At 38.9% G+C, this 20,568-nt stretch overlaps 2 protein-coding genes across 2 annotated transcripts in view; one reads left to right on the top strand and one right to left on the bottom strand.

Moving 5' to 3' along the window:
• LOC140201402 (calcineurin subunit B type 1) overlaps positions 1-6,087 on the top strand; it is a 72,238-nt gene extending 66,151 nt beyond the window's left edge. Inside the window, exons 5-6 of the mRNA XM_072265452.1 lie at positions 1,062-1,246; positions 4,404-6,087. Coding sequence (XP_072121553.1) covers positions 1,062-1,246; positions 4,404-4,451 — 233 coding nt within the window. The 3' untranslated portion in view covers positions 4,452-6,087. The remainder of the gene's footprint in view (positions 1-1,061; positions 1,247-4,403) is intronic.
• A 180-nt stretch (positions 6,088-6,267) lies between these two features.
• Positions 6,268-20,310, bottom strand: pno1 (partner of NOB1 homolog). The gene is made up of 7 exons (XM_072265450.1): positions 20,080-20,310; positions 13,185-13,334; positions 12,370-12,453; positions 10,927-10,987; positions 10,202-10,319; positions 8,334-8,404; positions 6,268-6,434 (listed from the first exon to the last, which is right to left on the bottom strand). Exons 1-7 carry the CDS (start codon positions 20,242-20,244, stop codon positions 6,367-6,369), a joined length of 717 nt encoding a protein of 238 aa, XP_072121551.1. The 5' UTR covers positions 20,245-20,310; the 3' UTR covers positions 6,268-6,366.
• Positions 20,311-20,568: the final 258 nt, after the last annotated feature.

The raw sequence follows: 20,568 nt of genomic DNA, 5'->3' as shown, positions 1-20,568 counted from the left end.
TTTTGTTGTTTCCGTAGTTCTGGACTCCTGGACTATTTGGAATAACTTCTCTCCAACCTGTTAGTCCAATTATCTATTATTTTATCTAGAATTTCGTGTAGTCCTTGTAATAAAACCTTTGGAATTTCAGGCATGATTTAAGGCATGGTGCACTACTTTCAAACTAGGGTTAGAAATAAACACTTGTTAGTACTGGCACAGTTTTTATTTGACTCAAAGATAAAAAGCTTAATTGAGATGTTGGCCTTTAATTGCTTTTCTGCATCAATCAGTGAAATATTTAAAAATCAAGTGGTCTCTTTTCTACTGTTATTTTCTACCTTTCATTAAAGCTTTATGCTATCCTTTTGATCCAAAGTGCATGACTTGCATTTGATACAGTGGTAGCCATTTACTAACATTGTATCCAATCAAAACTTTATTAGTGTCTCTGTAATGTTTTATCTATTCTGCTTACTATCTAGTAATCCATTGTGGTTTTTTTAAATCCACTTAAGTCACTTATAAATCCAGTGAAGAGTTGCAACTCAACAGTGTCTCTTACGGCCACCATTGATAACCTTTTGTATTTGAAAAAACCTCCACTAATGCTTTCTTTTGTTTATTTTCCCAGCTAATTCAGTAATTTGCTGTGTTTTTTTTAGCATAAATTTTAACTAACCATCTCTTATGAAGGAGGTCCAGAATAAATGTTTTTAATGTAGGTTCCCTTCTCCACCATTTTTAACTGCCACTTACCAAATTTGTTTCAAATGTATTTAAAAATAAATTCTGTTTTTGCTTTTTACTTTAATCATTTTGTGATATAATGAAATGTGACTTTAAACTCCTACTAGTTTTAAAATTGTGAAGGATATGAACTTTTAGTATCTATTACTTTAATACTTGTAGCTGTGGTTCCCCTGCTAGTCCTTCATATCTGTGTACTAGTCTTATTAATTTTGAATTGTATTTGGGGCAAAGGCAAATATTTTTGAAAAATTTTAAAATAAAGCCAGAATATCAGAAGCTTCCCACTTTTTAATCCAACAGCTATTGCATAATATCTTTCTTTTCATCAGTTGCTTTCCGCATCTATGACATGGATAAGGATGGCTACATCTCTAATGGAGAGCTTTTCCAGGTGCTGAAGATGATGGTTGGGAACAATCTAAAGGACACTCAGCTACAGCAAATTGTAGACAAAACCATAATTAATGCAGATAAAGATGGAGATGGAAGAATATCCTTTGAAGAGTTTTGTGCAGTAAGTTGATCTATTTTACTTCCAACAAGAACATAATTTTGCTAAGCTCTATTAACAGAGTAACACTTAATTCAGTCTAGTTTTTCATCCATTTGTTAGTGATGTAAAGATATTTTTTTAATTTTTTAGATTTTAATCATGTGTGAAAGATCTTATAAACAGAACATTGAAGTGTTTCTACTTTTAATGAGTGTTTCTACTAAAAATTATTATTAATGACCTTTGAATTGTAAGTGTCTTTTGAGAATTGGTTTAACTACATTGAGATAGCTTCGGCTTTATTGGCTGTGTATATTTGCCCCTAATTAGCTCACTTCCTATAACCATATAACAATTACAGCACAGAAATAGGCCATCTTAGTCCCACCAACCTGCACTCAGCCCATAACCCTCCATTCCTTTCCTGTCCATATAACTGTCCAATTTAACTTTAAGCGACAACATCAAACCTGCCTCAACCACTTCTGCTGGAAGCTCGTTCTACACAGCTACCACTCTCTGAGTAAAGAAGTTCCCCCTCATGTTACCCCTAAAAGTTTGCCCTTTAACTCTCAACTCATGTCCTCTTGTTTGAATCTCCCCCACTCTCAATGGAAAAAGCCTATCTACGTCAACTCTATCTATCCCCCTCATAATTTTAAATACCTCTATCAACCCCCCCCCCCCAACCTTCTACGTTCCAAAGAATAAAGATCCAACTTGTTCAGTCTTTCTCTGTAACTTAGGTGATGAAACCCAGGTAACATTCTAGTAAATCTTCTCTGTACTCTATTTTGTTGACATCTTTCCTATAATTCGCTGACCAAAGCTGTACACAATACTCCAAATTTGGCCTTACCAGTGCCTTGTACAATTTCAACATTACATCCCAACTCCTATACTCAATGCTCTGATTCATAAAGGCCAGCATACCAAAAGCTTTCTTCACCACCCTCACATGAGATTCCACCTTCAGGGAACTATGCACCGTTATTCCTGGATCCCTCTGTTCTACTGCATTCTTCAATGCCCTTCCATTTACCATGTATGTCCTATTTTGATTTGTTCTATCAAAATGTAGCACTTCACATTTATCAGCATTAAACTCCATCTGCCATCTTTCAGCCCACTCTTCTAACTGGCCTAAATCTCTCTGCAAGCTTTGAAAACCTACTTCATTATCCACAACTCCACCTATCTTTGTGTCATCTGCATACTTATATGGCATACTTTTTCAGCACCTTTGCTACTGGAAAATGCAACTGGGACAGACATTTGCAATCATTTATATTAACTCTACTGGGCTGTTAAAACACTATATCTGTCTTCCTATGTCACCACTTATTGGAAACGATGTATTTGTACCTTTTAAGCACCATTATTTCCAGCTGATATAATTTGCAAATATTGCTAATTGTATGATATGCATGAAATAAAATTAAGATTATTGAGCATTTTGGGAATATTTGTTTTAGGCTCATTAAAATCTTGGTTTTGTTTTGAGTGCACAGATCCTTTTTTGTGTTTGCATTTCTATTGCATTTGTATATAATTAAATATCATGTGATGCAAATCCAAGGGTACCATCAATCTAAAAGAAGGCAGTTCACAAGAATGATCCATGTTTAACATTTAAGTTGTGTCTGGCTCTGGGCCTGTATTCGATGGAGTTTGGATGGATGAGGTGGGGTGGGGGAGAATCTCATTGTGACCCACTGAATACTGGAAGACCTGGATACAGTGGATGTGGAGAGAACGTTTCCAGTAGGAGGGGAGTCTCGGATTCAAGGGCTTACCTTCAGAATAAAGGGGCGTCTCCAAATGAGGAGGAATTTCTTCAACCGCAGAATGTTGAATCGGTCAGAGGATGGTGGGAGGCCAAGTCATTGGGTGTATTTACAAATGAGATTGGTAGGATCTTGATTGCTGAAGGAGTTAAGGGTTATGTGGATGTGGAAATCTGGGGTTGGAAAAATACTCAGCCATAATTGAATAGCAGAGCAGACTGGATGGGCTGAATGATCTAATTTTGCTCCCACAGCTTGTGATAAAAATACAGGAAAAATTTGGTTTCATAATAGAAATTATGGTACTTATGAGGCAGAAGATAATAGCATTTGGCCCACTAAATCTGTAAGTTTTTGTCCCATTGTTCTGCTGTTCTTTAGTCCTATATTTTTCCTTCAGCTGCGTGTATTTCCCTGTATGATATCATGCCTATTCATCCTACTTTGTACACCTCTATCTTCCATCTAGGATGCTGTCTTTTTTAAGTTTTGGATTCTGAGAAGCCCAACCTTGTCTTTACTTATTATACTTCTAATTTTTTCGATGTTTTTATGTAAGAGAGGTATTAGTTATTAAATCTGGCAGTTTTATAACCAAAAAGTTAGGGGATGGGGAAATTAGACCATAAACCACAAGACATCGAAGCAGAACTGGCCCATCAAGTGTGCTCTGCCATTCAATCAAAGCTGATATATTTTCCCCCTCAACTCCATGCTCCTTGCTTCCCTTACTAATCAAGAGCCTATCAACCTCTGCTTTGGGTGTCATAGTAGAGTAAAGCTATTACAGTGCCTGTAGTTTGGGTTCAATTCTGCTCTTCACTGTAGGGAGTTTGTACATTCTTCTCGTGAATGTGGCTTCCTCTGGGTGCTCTGGTTTCCTTTCACATTCCAAAGATGTATCGGTTAGTAAGTTAGTTGGTCACATGATATAATAGGGCAGCGTGGGTTCATTGGGTCAGAAGGGTCTGTAACTGCTAAATGTATATAAATATACCCAACAAATTGGCCTCTACAGCTGTCTGTGATAATGACTTTCACCATCCTCTGGCTAAAGAAATTCCTCCTCCCCTGTTGTAAAGGGGCACCTTTCTATTCTTTTTTGTGCTGTTGGAGGCCAGAACCTCTGTACAGTTATGAGGACTGGGAGAATATTTTCTGCAGCACTCTGGTTTCCCAGAGAGGAGTATAATTACCAGATTTACCTTTGCACCCTTGTAAACCTACAACATTTGCCTTTTTTCTATCCTCTGGCATCTTAAACTTTTTTTATTTTAATGTTATGTGTGTGTCACTTAAAAGCTTTATCTTCTAGCTTTATCACAAGTGGTTGTGTTTTCTATATTGTATTCACTATTGATGGCCATCATTACATGTACTTTTCCATCCAGGTTGTAGGAGGCCTAGACATCCACAAAAAGATGGTGGTTGATGTGTGACCTCTTCAAGACTCCACCCAACACTTCTGCTTTCTTCTCCATTTCTGAAGATCTGCCCAAAATGTCCAGCAATGCTTTGTGTATTTAATGGAAGTATTTTCTCTGTGAAGCCACTTTTTCCAACATGAGCCTCATGAAGCCAACTAAGTGTTATTGAACTGCAATTCTCTCAATAACCTAGTGTAGCACTTTAAAATCTGAAGGACAGCTGAAAAGGAGCATCTCAGTGTGGTGAAGGGGCAGGGGTTGGATTTTTATTTATTTCATTCTCATCTTTTATAAGGAAGTATATCTAGAGCTTTGTAAATGTATAAGTAGTAAGTTGGGCTTCAATAAACGATGCAGAGACTTGATTTAAAATAAAGTAGTCTACGAAGTGCCAAGCATGGATTACACAACCTATTTTAAAATATCTTTATCATTGTTTTTATTTGGCTCCCCATTATGTATTTCATTTCATAATAGATTATAAACTTGAATAGTTAATTCTTGTGAGCAGAGTTTACTTTTGTTTTAGTATATTGACTTACTGTAAACATCTTTTCTGAATACAATTTACATATTAATGTTCCATATTTTAAGTTCCTTTTTAGGGACTTAAAGCTAGTTCATCTTTCAGTAATTCCTCTAGCATAATGTAGATGGCAGGAATGATTAAGTGGCAGATCTTTATATTGATATGGTAATTTGGTGAGGATTATCAAGTAGACATTTAACCACAGTTGGTATTTTTGCTGTTAAATTGATTAAACAGTTCAGTTTGCAAGGAAACTTAAGAGAACAGCATAACCTCCAACATCTTCCGTCATAATGCAGTTTGTTGTACCACGGATTGAAAGTTGTTTTAAGCTTGCTTTCAGATGGATGCCTTTCTCAGATTGAATTTCTGCTTATTGTCATCCATATACAATCTTGAGTTTTAGTATGTTTGTGAGGAATGAGCTGTTTCTACTTTTTTTGTAAAGTAAACAAAACTTGCAACAATTAGCTACTTAACCTGGTCTGTTCATTTAATAAGATGTCTGTTGGGGTAAAGGGGGGGACTAGTTTATTTTCTTCGCAAAGATTGTTCAAGCGCCTCTGTACTATTGCTGTTCCTTCAGTTAAGTGCTGCACTCTGGTGGGCTCTGACTCAGTGTGAGAGATCCAGGTGCTTGGTGTCCTTGCATGATAAACTTGCATGTAGATTGACTGAAATGTTCCTCTTGTTTACATAAATTACAATGTTCAAAGAAGTTGCCAAATGTTGGTAAATGTTGAAAAAGAACTCCACTAACTTTCTTCCTCTGGATAAGTACATGGCTTGTAATTATAGCCAGTTGTATCTGCTCCAGTGTCAACTGCCATGTGCTCTGTTTCAAGGGGAATCTAGTCTTGTGAATTTATTTGTACATATTTGTTAGTCATGTAGGGAAAATGTTCCCTTTTGCTTGTGCATAATTTGACTGCAGTCTGAAATCGTGTACATCTTTTTCCTTAATACAAGGGAATGTTTTTAGTTTTATGTGGGTGGGGGGTGGCAAGTGAATGTTGAGTTTTCTTCTCTGCATGTTGCATCATATGCGGTGGGACTATTAGAACCTTCATACTGTACAAGTAAATGGAAAATAAAATATTTGAAACTGTTTTGCTTTTAGTCCCTAAGCTGTTCACCAGTTATTTGATGGCTCCAGTATGTCTAAGCATAAGATGAATTTTAATCCAGACAAGAACAAGGATTGAGGACTACCATGTATATAAAACTTCTAAACCTAATGGTTGTATATAGTTTGTGATCATGGTTTTGAAATAAATAACCAGAAACTTAACACTTACGCTGGCTAAAGTAATTAAGTTTATTATCCATAATTAAATCTGTGGATGAATTCATACAGTCACTAAGTGCAAATTCAAAGCAGTAACATTCACTGCATGTTCAGAAGCGCTCTGCTGCTCTGCTTGCCACTGTCCGAATGTTACCATAAACTTTAGATGGAGGGCTCCCTGAAACAAATGTTAAAAATTGTTATCAGCTTATTGGCAACATTGAATTAAATTACAATCCAGAAACAAGCATTGTAGGTGAGATTCTTGGATTTTAAGTGACTATGTAAAGTTTGGCTTGCTTGGAATGCAAACTAAGCCCAAGTTGCTTGAGAAATGGATGGAAACCTTTGGTCAACTTTTGATAACTGAACAAATTAAACTTATGACATACCATTTTACTCTGTTGCAGGTGATGCCTAAAATTAACCTAATTAAGGCCTAGCAAGTCAACACATGGGCGTTTACAAAAGAAATAGTAGGGATAAACAATTATGGGTGTATCAAACTTAACTGGTAGCAGAAATATCTTTTCCTTTTGACGAGAGATCCAAGTTAAAGGATAAAAACATGCCCTATTATACAGCTACCTACTTTCCTCAAAACCCTTGGCTTTAATGTATTCTACAATCATGTAGAGTGACAATGCAAGCTGATAACAAAAATTGCACTGTTTTCAGATGTTGGAAAGCCAGAGCAACAGAATGCTGACAGAACTCAGCAAGTCATGGCAATAGGAATTTAAATGGTCAGCCACTGGGAAATTCCATGGTTGGCAGATGAGTGGAGGTGCTTGACCTAGTTTGTCCTCTAATTTTCACCAACTTAGGAGGCTGCAGCAGGAGCACCAGATACAGCTGATATTCCCGCTTCACCTAGGACAGTTTGGGCACTGACTGGAGGAGGTAAATTGGCAGATGTAACATCTCAGCCACTTGCAAGGGTATGTGCCAGGAGGGAGAGTAGTAGGACAAGCAAATAACTGAGGGAGTGATCCTTGTGGGGGTTTGAGGAGGGGTTAGAGGATAAAGATTTGTTTTGTGGTAGGGTCCTGTTGAAGATGGCAGAAGTTACAGAAAATGTGTCAAATGCAGTGGCTCATAGGGTGTTAGGTAAGAACAGCATCAATGGTGCCGGAAAGGAAACCTTTTTTTTGGGGGGGGGGGGTGAAGGAGGAGGACATTTCTGATGTCGTGGAAGGAACACCTCATCCTAGGAGCAGATACAATGGAGATGAAGGAACTGAGGAAAGGGTATAAGCATTTAAAAAAAAATAGAAACAGGAGATGGGTATAGTGAAGATAGCTGTGGGAAATTGATAGGCTTGGAACATGGACTGTTCTATGTAGCCAACAAAAAGGCAGACATAGCTGTGGCCATGGCTACTACTTAAGTCTGGAAAGAGTGGGAGGAAAGTGGAAGCACTAGTAATGTTTGAAAAGCTCAACTTATGGAACTGATGTTACTGAACCTGAAAGCCAAATTGTTACTGCCATTTTAGACTGTCAAAGGGATAAAGAGCAAGAATTAATTGAGGAAGAGTGTTTTAATATCCATAAAGGTAAAACCCAGATAAACAGTAAGTAAAGGTTAGCAGCAAGAATTCTACCACCCAGAGAATGAGGTTGTTAAAAACAAATTCAATCGCAGGTGCAGAAAACTGGGCAAGCTTAAGCAGTAATAATATGGATTAGCTTTACTTGCACCTCCTACACAAATCAGCTCAGTGATGCATCCAATTTCACAATGAAATGAGATTCATTTCATTAAGGATTCTGTGTCAAGTAGTTCTATATGCCACACAAGGTTAAGATTATCACCTGCATAGACAGAAAAAGAGGTAGCCAGCTTTATCCATGCAGGCTTCAAATTCATTAATGCTTATAAAAGCAGCATCACAATTTCCGGTATTCCAGGAATAATTTTCATACTATCAAAAAAGATCCTTGCCACAATTCTTTAATGACCAGATTTATGAACTTTTTGGGACCTGTCAACCAGTTCTACTCAAGTTGAGATTGCTCTCTACACAAGTACATCATCCTTCATAATAGAAATATTGAACAACAAATTCCATACCTAAAATAAGGTTGCAGATTGCCGTCCGAGCCATTTTAATGTTCTGAAAAGAGCCAAGGATGTGGACTTTCCTGTAAAGGATCAGTATTGAATTCTGCACTCAATCATTTGGTCAGTATCAGAAACATCAGTAAACACTTCCAGTATTGAACACAAGTAATAATTGCATCATTAGCCTCAGAAGCTGTCCTGAATAAACAAAGTAATGAATGGTGTGATAATATTTCAAGCTGCTTGGCACACTAGATGACACCAAGTCTCCAAATAGAAATTATACAGGGAATATTATAGAAAGACTAAAAAATTGTTTAGTTTCAAAGCCAACTAATGTAAATGGATAAAGCTGCATTTGGAGTAAATGAATGTAGAAAACTTAATTCCTCTTACACCAATAACTGTTTCAGATTGGCCATTTATGGTTTATAAGGTTAAGCTTTCAATAGAGTTCAGAGTTGAACACAGTACAGAGAAAAGTTATTTTCTGCTTTTAAAAAAAAACAAGTTGCCAAGAGAACTTCAAGAAAAAAAAACACAGGTGGAGATGGTGAGACTTGCCCTTCGTCATTCTATTAAACAAATGCAGGTGTCCAAGGGGTTGCTAATATAACGGAGCATTTAAGCCCTACACAAATGATTTTTTTTCAATATTTTAATAGATTATTAAAACAATTAGCTTGTAGGTACTAATGCAGGAAGCAAAGCATGATGGTCCATTTGAACCAATGTTAACTGCAAAAAACGTGAAGCAGGCATAAGCTTGTAGGCTGAAGATCAGGGCAGTGGGAATAGGATGAGCTGAGACAGTATCAAGTTCGAAAGTCAGATACATTAACAAAAATAATGTTCAAAGCAAGTTAGAGCAACGAAAGGTCACTGACAAATAAATTAGGAACCGAACACATTAAAATATTGAAAACATCAAAAAGTTCTCATCACTGGAGAACGAAGATATATGCGGACAGGTCAGGTGTGAATGTGGTAGATCAACAAAACAGGACTGAAACAATAAATATATACAATGTAAATGATTAGCCTGTTAATCACCATACAAGATTAAAAAGAACATCCTTAGAGGAAGTTAAACATGAAATGAATAGACTGAGTATCTAAATATTGCTTCTTCATACAGGTTGTAACTTAATTATGATATGGTTAGACTAATAAACCTGTATTCAATGGTTTGTTATAACGAACAAGTCAAAAAAGAAATCAGAAATTAATGGAATCTAACAAATATTGGGCACCAGGCTTACTTGTTGACAGCTTGTACTAGTTTCTGAAAATCTGATTTCAGTAGATCTATGAAACAAGTAGCTGACACTCATACTGGCTTAATCGCATCCAGAAGTTAAAATTCCCCCAACCCCCCTTGTCAACTCATGACAAATTGGGATTCTAATGTTACAGTTAAGAAATCAGGCACTTTACTGAGGACTATGCATGATCATAACCCAAATGGTCATTATTTTTTTTTTGAGGAAAAAAGGTTGGTCATTGTTTTTTGGACAGTACCCATGTATTCAATGGTTGCTGACAATGATTTTCCTTGACAGCTAGTATCAAAATATAACAATTCTGAATCTAATGTGCCTTAAAGAATGAAATTAATGCACTAGAAGGATCTTGAGTTTTCCAATATGGATGAAAAATTGCACTTGAGAATTCCAGTTTCTATAGAAATAAAATGATGCATCGTCTAAGCCAATACTCTTTCAAACATTCTTCAAATTCATTGGGAGATACTTTAAGATCACTTTGCTCTATGATTGTATATTTTACTTTAGCTAGTCATGCTGAATCAAACATAGGAAAAGGATATATTGACTAGAATGAGTTATATAATTGACAATACAACATTTAGTACTTACGAGTCTGCAAGAACTATCCTCGTTCTTGTTACATTTTCTATTGTAAATTTTGTTTTTCCACCTTTGCCAGCTATACGCCCTATTGCTCTTGAAAGATGATCACCTTTTAATGGTTTAACTGCAAGCAAAGTTATTTATGATTATGCCAGTATAACCTGTTAAGACAGCATTTTAAAAATCAGACAACAAACTGCCCACTCTTTATCCAAATCAGCATCATGCCTCCAATTCCTTCAATCCTTTAATTATGTCCATCCTCATCTCTACTGCAGTGCACTACTGAAATATTATTGCATGCCTTTATCTTCAAAAATCTCAAGCCTGTCTTCCACATAACCAAATATGAATAAAACTGCTGCTCATTGAATGCATTGGTTCCTCATCTACCCTAGTACACTTAGTGGGGAAAAAAATTGAATCCCTTCTATATTCATTATAAACATCCAGACTTGCAATTCTCTGCCTTCCCCATCACAGTAAAACTGTTCTTCATAAAATACAACATTCACTTCACTGCTGATGGCTATGTATCAGCCGTCTTTCAAATTCTTCCCTCTTTCATCTTCCTTAAAGCCAATTTCAAAATTCTGGCCAAGGTTTTAATTTGCCCTGTTACATTTTAAATGCCAAGAGTTCCAGACGAACATTGTTAACTCAAGTTATATGAAAAGACATTTTAAACTTGCTAACAAACCAAATTCTGGAAAGTACAATAATAAACTCACCGTCTGTAATATCAAACGTTTCTAGGAACAGGTCATCCAATCGAATCAATGCTAAGGCATCCTGTATATTAGATGGATAAAATAAATTAGGAATAGCGTCCTGTAACTTGCATTGACCTAGCCAGATCTCCCAAGGACTAATGAGCTTGCACTTTGTGATTATGCTGTTCCTTCCAGCTAGGCATCATCCCCTGTGCAGCAATGACACATCATTTATACACACCTGGCCCAGTCTCTGAATTTCCCTGGTACCTTGAAAAACGGTGGCTACCACCAGTTTACACCTAAAAGCACAGTCGTGATACAAGTGCCTGGACATCCACCTCATTTCTATTCCTGTGATCTTGCAATTTACAAGAAAATAAATGCACCTAAAATCATTTAAAGGAATTCAGTGTATGCTTTAACATGGTATATTTTGACTTTTCAACTGTTACAAGGTGATAAATAATTGATTTTTTATAAATACAAAAATGCAAGATTTGTTCACTACAATTAGGAATTTACCAATAATCATTGTGCTGACAGTCTGATTTTCTTTCTTATGGATCTGACACCATATGCCTGCCATGTGACTTACAGACTATACTCCAATTTAGAAGTTAGCATTTTTTAAAACATAAATTACACATGAAGTAAATAAGGCTTTAACTTTGGCAAAATGCAAATTGCAAAATAATTAATGTTGTTTTACTACTCTACATCAAATAATCAATTTACTCCCTTGTTATTTTAGTCTCATTGAATCTCAGGTTTACCTACATATAGTTTAGATAGCAAAGTTTTCACGAATTTTAGCAATTTGTTTCTTGGTCATTCATCCAACACAATAAAATGTCATTGTAATTTCCAAGCCCCCCCCCCCAACCAACCCAAATACAGGATAAAGAAATAAAGCAAATTAATTAACCAGGCGTTATACTTACCCCAACTAAACATAAGCAGTATATTCCCAAACATTCCTGTTTAAAAACAATCTTGATGGCTATAATGTGATTGCCACAGTGTCTGAAGTAATTTAAAACTGCTATTTTCTCACAAGTTCCAACACCACAAATTTGGTTAAATTTTGTTAACAATTGGTAAAGGTTCGTCCATGCAAATGAAAATTGTGAATAATTAGTGAAAAGTAGCTCCAAGATACATTTTGTAAAAGGAAGAAATGTACATCAACTCTCAGTGGTAGAGCTGGAAGGAAATACATTAAATAATATTTCTCATTTGCAGAGATATGCTACATCCATTTTCTATCAAAAGGGAATGGTCACATGGATAAATGAAGTGACATGACATTTTATTTGTCACTAAATATAATCCAAACCTAATGTACATTTTAATGTACATGTACTGGTAATTAAGCTCATCATGGCAATTACAAGAATAATGTTACATGCTTTATCTCTACAACCACACTTTGAATCATCACCTCTTACATCGACTTACCTCCACCTGGAATCCAAGAACAAAGGCCTTTACAAAGTCTGCAGCCTTCGTAAGTGAACCTATATCTTGTGTGTCTTTACATGTCTATGGAGTAGAATTGCATAAACATCATACAGTGCAGCTCCTGACGTTCTCATTTTCATCAGCTTATAGTCAAAGCAAAATAAAAACTTTAGATTTTAGCACTTTTCATTAAAAAAAAGTTACAGCATGTTTCATCCAATCTATTTTGATGTTACTATATGGTTCTAGTCCAATTTAATCAGGCTTGAAATTGTAACAACCTCAGACAAATTCAAGCTAATAAGAGTAACTGTGCCAAATATTCCATATGCCTAAGCTTGCGCAAAGTGTTATGACCACCTTATACATAATTCATTATTGTTTTGAACAAGAAAATCTAACATTCTATTAAGTACAAATTGCCAGCCAATTTTAATTTATTAATGTTACAAATGTTAAAGGGCAGCATAGTAGTGTAGTGGTTAGCGCAATGTTTTAAGGCGCTAGTGACCAGGTTCAACTCCTTTTGCCGTTTGTAAGAAGTTTGTGTATTTTCCCCATAATCTGCATGGGTTTCCTCCCACATTCCAAAGTCATTTGGGTTATGATTAGCAAGTTGTGGGCAAGCTATGTTGGTGCAAACAAAATGTCACTATGTTGTCTCAATGTACATGCAACGAATAAAGGTAATCTTTAAAACAAACTATATAACTTAAAGAACTCCATTCTTTATTCTGAAAAAAACTCAGTATTCTAATTTCACAACATGCTCCCATTCGTATCCATAACAGCTACATTCTTACAGTTGTTACCTTGATTTCAACATTTCTAGTTTTCAAGTTGAATCTCACTTGAAGTTGCAAGTGTTCAACAATAGGAGTAAAGATTTTCAACCAGTTCTCTTTCAGGGGAGTATATCTATGTGCAGGTACAGGAATTCTACGAATTTCATCTTTGCCATCCTAAAAAAAAAAAATGGACACCAAGCAGAATTAATACAACCTGAATGTATACAAAATAATGAGCTTTTTAAAAAATAACTGGAGTGTGCCCAATTATGTAGCTTTCACAAACCAGAGGCACAGACATAGAAATGAATCCTGTAGCTATATCAATTGTATATCTACTCCATCTGCTGCAATCACTTCATTTCATTTTCCTAGTTCCTCCTGTCATATCCGCTGACATTGTGTGTCATTGAGGTTCCTCTTAAGGTATTAAACACATGCTAATGATAGCTTCTCATCAATTGAGCCATTGACCACATTGGATCTGCTTTTATCCATTCCTATATAGAGGACAGCCAGAGCTTTCTCCATCCTCCATATTCAACTGATGATCTTTCACATGTCCCACCAGCTTCAACAATCCATCACCAGACACATCCTTCCTAAGTACTTTGAATAGTCCATTCCATTTTGTAATCTCAGCCAAACACCTACCTTAATCATTTCCACCTCAACCACAGGTGATGTAACACCTGTTGTTTTAATCCCTTCCCACATCCAGAGACACAACAAATCCTTTCAGTGAACGCAGCACCTCTAGGAAGAGGTGCAGTCGACGCTTCAGGCCGAGACCCTTCGTCAGGACTAACTGAAGGAAGAGTAAGTAAGGGATTTGAAAGTGGGAGGGGGAGGGGGAGATCCAAAATGATAGAAGACAGGAGGGGGAGGGATGGAGCCAAGAGCTGGGCAGGTGATAGGCAAAAGGGATACGAGAGGATCATGGGACAGGAGGCCCAGGGAGCAAGATGGGGGGGGGGGGGACCCAGAGGATGGGCAAAGGGTATATTCAGAGGGACAGAGGGAGAAAAAGGAGAGTGAGAGAAAGAATGTGTGTATAAAAATAAGTAACAGATGGTACGAGGCCTCCTCTACTGTAAAGATGAAGCCACACTCAGGTTGGAGGAACAACACCTTATATTCCGTCTGGGTAGCCTCCAACCTGAGGGCATTAACATCGACTTCTCTAACTTCCGCTAATGCCCCACCTCCCCCTCGTACCCCATCTGTTACTTATTTTTATACATTCTTTCTCTCACTCTCCTTTTTCTCCCTCTGAATATACCCCTTGCCCATCCTCTGGGGACCCCCCCCCCCCCCGTCTTTCTTCCCGGACCTCCTGTCCCATGATCCTCTCGTATCCCTTTTGCCTATCACCTGTCCAGCTCTTGGGTCCATCCCTCCCCCTCCTGTCTTCTCCTACCATTTTGGATCTCCCCCTCCCCCTCCCCCTCCAACTTTCAAATCCCTTACTCACTCTTCCTTCAGTTAGTCCTGACGAAGGGTCTCGGCCTGAAACGTCGACAGCACCTCTTCCTAAAGATGCTGCCTGGCCTGCTGCGTTCACCAGCAACTTTTATGTGTGTTGCTTGAATTTCCAGCATCTGCAGAATTCCTGTTGTTTGCGTTTTTAAAATCCTCTCAGTTGATAGCGATCCATTTGCACTTCTTCCAATCTAGTGTACTGCACTCAAGGCCTCTTCTATAGTGGAGAAATCAAGTGCAAGATAAGTGGCTGCTTGGCAGAGTACCTGTATTCAGTACACAGGGGCAAGCCTGGCACTTCACTTCACCGTCTATCCACCTGTAACCTTATGCATTCTTATAACAAAGCCCAACTTATGCTTGAGGAATAGCATCCATCATCTGGGTACACTTCTGCCTTCTGGACCTGATATCATAGAACATAGAATAGTACAGCACAGTACAGGCCCTTCGGACCACAATGTTGTGTCGACACTCAAACCCTGCCTCCCATATAAGCCCCCACCTTAAATTCCTCCATATACCTGTCTAGTAGTCTCTTAAACTTCACCAGTGTACCTGCCTCCACCACTGACTCAGGCAGTGCATTCCACGCACCAACCACTCTGAGTAAAAAAACTTTCCTCTAATATCCCCCTTGAACTTCCCACTCCTTACCTTAAAGCCATGTCCTCTTGTATTGAGCAGTGGTGCCCTGGGGAAGAGGCGCTGGCTATCCACTCTATCTATTCCTCTTATTGTCTTGTACACCTCTAACATGTCTCCTCTCATCCTCCTTCTCTCCAAAGAGAGAAGCTCCCTTAATCTCTGATCATAATGCATACTCTAAGACAGGCAGCATCCTGGTAAATCTCCTCTGTACCCTTTCCAATGCTTCCACATCCTTCCTATAGTGAGGCGACCAGAACTGGACACAGTACTCCAAGTGTGGCCTAACCAGAGTTTTATAGAGTTGCATCATTACATCGCGACTCTTAAACTCTATCCCTCGACTTATGAAAGCTAACACCCCATAAGCTTTCTTAACTATCCTATCCACCTGTGAGGCAACTTTCAGGGATCTGTGGACATGTACCCCCAGATCCCTCTGCTCCTCCACACTATCAAGTATCCTGCCATTTACTTTGTACTCTGCCTTGGAGTTTGTCCTTCCAAAGTGTACCACCTCACACTTCTCCGGGTTGAACTCCATCTGCCACTTCTCAGCCCACTTCTGCATCCTATCAATGTCTCTCTGTAATCTTTGACAATCCTCTACACTATCTACAACACCACCAACCTTTGTGTCGTCCGCAAACTTGCCAACCCACCCTTCTACCCCCACACCCACGTCATTACTAAAAATCAGGAAAAGTAGAGGTCCCAGAACAGATCCTTGTGGGACACCACTAGTCACAATCCTCCAATCTGAATGTACTCCTTCCAATCAACTTCTATAACGAAGGTATCCCACTTCTCCCTATCAGAATGTACCAATTCTGCCGTGATCTACACATCTGTGATATTAGCCAGTTTTTCCTTGTACTATAAACACAAAATGTCCTGCAAGCATGCTCCACAACCCCACATTTCACAACTTTTACATTCCTTTCTATTCTCATTCTCACTGCCCGTATTCATTATTTTTGTTTATTTTTATTCCAGTTATTCCCATTAACCCAATATCAAGATGACCTTTACAATTTATCTGCAGATCAATCCTGGTCTCATCTATCATTGATATTCCATTTGTCTTATCCACCCAATTCCCATATTGTCTGCAACTTAAAACTAACTTGCTTCTTCTTCCCCAAGTCTTCAATGTGAAAAAATAACTTTCTCTTTTCACAAAAGCTGCCTAATCTGAGTGCTTCCAGCATTTTCTACTTTTCAGATTTCCAGCACCAGCAACTATTTAATATCACAGAAATGCACAACACAGAAGTGGGTTATTACAACTCACCTCATCCATGCCAACAGTGATGTCTAGCAATGTTAACAGATTTGTTCAAATCAGGGCTATATGCCTCTACTTTCCAGGGTAGAAATGGTTAAATCTAGGGGGCATAACTTTAAGGTACATTTTGGGAGAGTATATATTTTTAAAAAAGTGGTAGGTGCCAGTGATGGTAGTAGAGGCAAATACATTGGGGATAATTAAGAGACTCTCAGATAGGCACTTGGATGAAAGAAAAATGAAGGGCTACATGGGAGGGAACGGCTAGACTGACCTTGGAGTAGGTTAAAAGGTTGGCACAATATCATGGGCCAAAGAGCCTGTACACGGCTATACTGGTCTGTTTTGCACTCTACTCCTTTTCCATCCAAATACCTGTCCAAATTTCTCCCCTCTTGCCTTACACCTGTGCTTTAGTTCTACACTTCCCCACACTGGGAAAAAGATTTTATCTATACCCTTCATAAATTTGTAAACTTTCAAGGTCAATCTCCTACATTCGATTGAGAATAAACCCAGCATATCAGGCAATATACTGGTGAATCTCTTCTGCATTCTATTGCTACCACAACCCCCCTGTAGTATTGTTGTTATAAAAACAAATTGCTGTAGTCAAGAAATGCAGCAATGTGATAAAGCAGAAAGTCTGGGCCTACCACATGAAGAAATCATTTACCACACTGACCTTTATTAGTCAGGTCATTGAATATAGGAGATGGGAAATAATGTTGCAGTTATTTCAGAGGTCAGTGAGGCCGCACTTGGGGAATATTGTGTATACTTTTAGTCACCATATTATAGAAAGATGTCATGGAACTAGAAAGAATGCAAGATTAATCAGGACTTTGAATGGATGGGGGACCTGAGGTACACGGAAAGATTGCATAGGCTAGTGCTTGTTCCTTGGTATGTAAAGATTGAACGGCATCTTAACAGAGGTCCACCCAGTGACCACTTTAATAGGTACACATGCTCATTAATGCATATATCTAACCAGCCACACAACTCGATGCATTAAAGCATGTAGACATGGCTAAAAGGTTAATTGTTGTTCAGACCAAACATCAGAATGGGGAAGAAATATGACCCAAGTGACTTTGACAATTACATGATTGTTGGTACCAGCCAGGGTGGTTTGAGTACTTCAGAAACTGCCAATCTTCTGGGATTTTCACACACAGCAGTATCTAGAGTTTACAGAGAATGGTGCAAGAAACATCCAGTGAGTAACAATTCTGTAGACAAAAACACCTTGTTAATGAGTGGGGTCAGAGGAGAATGGCCAGACTGGTTCAAACTGACAGTAACTCCAATAACCATGTGCTACAAGTGGTGTGCGGATGAGTATCTCAACACAAAACATGGTGAGCCATGAAGTGGATGGACTACAGCAGCAGAAGACCTGGAACATACACTCATTGACCACTTGATACAGTTCAGGAGGTACCTAATAAAGTGGCCACAATGTGCAAGATCATGAGGGACATAGACAAGATCAAAGCACAGTCCTTTTCCAAAGCAGGAGGTGATAAAAAACAATAGGGCATAGGTTTAAGATCAGAGGAGAGAAGTTTAAAAGTGACATTTAGGCAACTTCTTCACACAAACAGTGCAACCAAGGAGTGTACAAGAGGTCCAGACACAAACTCTGGAAAGCCATCTTACGAGAAGTGACAATTGCAGACCAAACTTAAATCACTAAAGGATGCTCGACAGTAATGGCACAGCTTGAATGCTATAGAAAACATAGAAATCATAGAAAATAGGTGCAGGAGTAGGCCATTCGGCCCTTCGAGCCTGCACCGCCATTCAGTATGATCATGGCTGATCATCCAACTCAGAACACTGTACCAGCCTTCCCTCCATATCCCCTGATCCCTTTAGCCACAAGGGCCATATCTAACTCCCTCATGACCTCCTATAAAGCAAAACCAAGTAACATACAGCATGTGAAAACAAGATTTTCCTCCCAGATGAGCTCACTTTGCCAAAAGAACACAGAGCACCATCACAAAATCCCACAGGCCATGACAACCCTGAGATTTCAGTCTGACGTTGACAAAACCCTTCAAGAGGGTGAACCCGTGGAAAGCATCTGGCCTAGATGGTGTGTCCAGCTGAGTACAGAAGACCTGTGCTAATCACTGAGCTCTTTAACATCTTTCTTCAGCAGTCTGAAGTACCCACCCACTTTAAGCAAGCTTCAATCATACCGATGCCCGAGAACAACATGGTAACCTTCTTCAAGGACAATCAACCAGTAGCACTTACATCACTGTGATGAATTGCTTTGAGAGGCTGACCATGAAACATATTAATTATTATATGAAGAGTGACTTGGATCCACTCCAATTTGCATACTACCACAAAAGGTCAACAGCAGATGCCACTTCATTGGCTCTTCACTCAGCCCTAGAAGATCAGGAGAGCAAAGATGCATACATTAGGATGCTCTTCACTGACTATAACAACATTCTACTTCAAGATTCCCTCAAAACTAATCAATAAATCCAAAACCTCATCCTCAATACCTCCTTATGCAATTGTATTCTTGATTTCCTCACTTGCAGACCCCAGTCTGTCTGCATTGCAACAACATCTCCATAATCACTATCAGTACAGGTGCACTACAAGGCTGTGTGCTTTGGAGTTTATTGATTAGTTTTGAGGGAGTTGTGGTAGAGAGTATATTGACCTGTTATGGCCATCATGGCCTGCTATGGAAACACCAGTGCCCAAGAACTGAAAAGTCTTTCAAAAAAACGGTGGATGCAGCCCAAGAGCCCACCCCACTATTGAGCATATCGAACAAGGAGCACTGCCATAAGAAAGCAGCATTCATCATCAAGGACCACCACCATCCAGGCCATCCCCTCTTTTTGCTGCTGCCATAGGAAGGAGGTAAAGGAGCCTTAGATCCCACATATCAGTTTTAGGAATCATCAGGCCCCTGAATCAGCGAAGGCAACTTCACTCACTACAACACTAAACTGATTCTATATACCATGGATTCACTTTTATGTTTTCAGTAGTGTTTATATATTTTTTGTATTTGCAGTTTGTCTTCAGTTTTTTGTGTGTAACTTTTCATTGATTCTGTTGTACTTCTTTGTTCTGTGAATGACTAAGAAAAAGTAAATCGCAGCAGCATACTGTGACATATAAGTGCTGTACTTCGAAATCTCTAGGGTGGACGCAAAAGCGATGGCAATACCACCGCAAATAAAAGAGGAATCATTTTCAGAGTCCTGGGCTGATATTTAACCAACAGCTTAACTGCTTAGATTCACGTCGCCGTACTTTTGTTGGTTAACTATCAACCAGCAATTAGATACTCGAGGCTGGCCCGCAGGTTTATAATGCAGGAATGGGTGCAGGTTTTGAATACTGTAAGATTGTCAATCAATGTGCTCAACTTTAGGTACCAAAGTAATTGCGGGACAGTGGGTCACAAGGCATAGGGCGCCGTGGAACAGTCCGGCGCTACAGAAATGCACTCACCACAAGATGCTGCCCGGACACTGGAGGAAACACTGGCCTTTTCCTCGGGCGCGGCGAATCTGTGTCCATGCTGGCTACTCCCACCTCCGACCTCCTCTTGCGTTGAGCCCTTTTCTTGGTAACGCTGACGAACGCTGGGCCACCATCTTCCGCCGCCACCTCCATAACAGCCGCTCACGAGGCCCAGCGAGAAAAGAAAGACCCCAATCGCTCGCACCTCTCCAATCCCCGTCAGGGCTGCCCATGCAATTCGCCTGAATCTCTGCGCTACTTCCAAATAAGCAGTTTTCACCATGACGTCAGCACTCCGGTCCGATCTCAGTCATGCGCGCTTGAAGCTTTCGCTGCAGCACATGGACCTTTAAATCTGTCGGCCCGAAAGTTAGTTTCAATATGTCGTAAACATATGCTTCATCAAGCACTCCCCACAAAAAAAATCAAAATGAATTTTGTTCTTAATAAAACAGTGAACTAGTACAGATAATGGAA

The sequence above is a fragment of the Mobula birostris genome, chromosome 8, assembly GCF_030028105.1.
Source record: "Mobula birostris isolate sMobBir1 chromosome 8, sMobBir1.hap1, whole genome shotgun sequence".
NCBI classification, from domain to species: Eukaryota; Metazoa; Chordata; class Chondrichthyes; order Myliobatiformes; family Myliobatidae; genus Mobula; species Mobula birostris.
This window is presented reverse-complemented; position numbering and strand designations above follow the sequence as displayed.

Excerpts from the sequence above, each read along its gene's own strand:
- pno1 (XM_072265450.1), bottom strand. The coding sequence starts at position 20,244 with ATGGAGGTGGCGGCGGAAGATGGTGGCCCAGCGTTCGTCAGCGTTACC. Across the intron at positions 13,335-20,079 it reads TGTCCGGGCAGCATCTTGTG|GATGGCAAAGATGAAATTCG; the intron begins GTGAGTGCATTT and ends TTTTTTTTTTAG. Across the intron at positions 8,405-10,201 it reads AGGATAGTTCTTGCAGACTC|GAAAGTCCACATCCTTGGCT; the intron begins GTAAGTACTAAA and ends GATCCTTTACAG.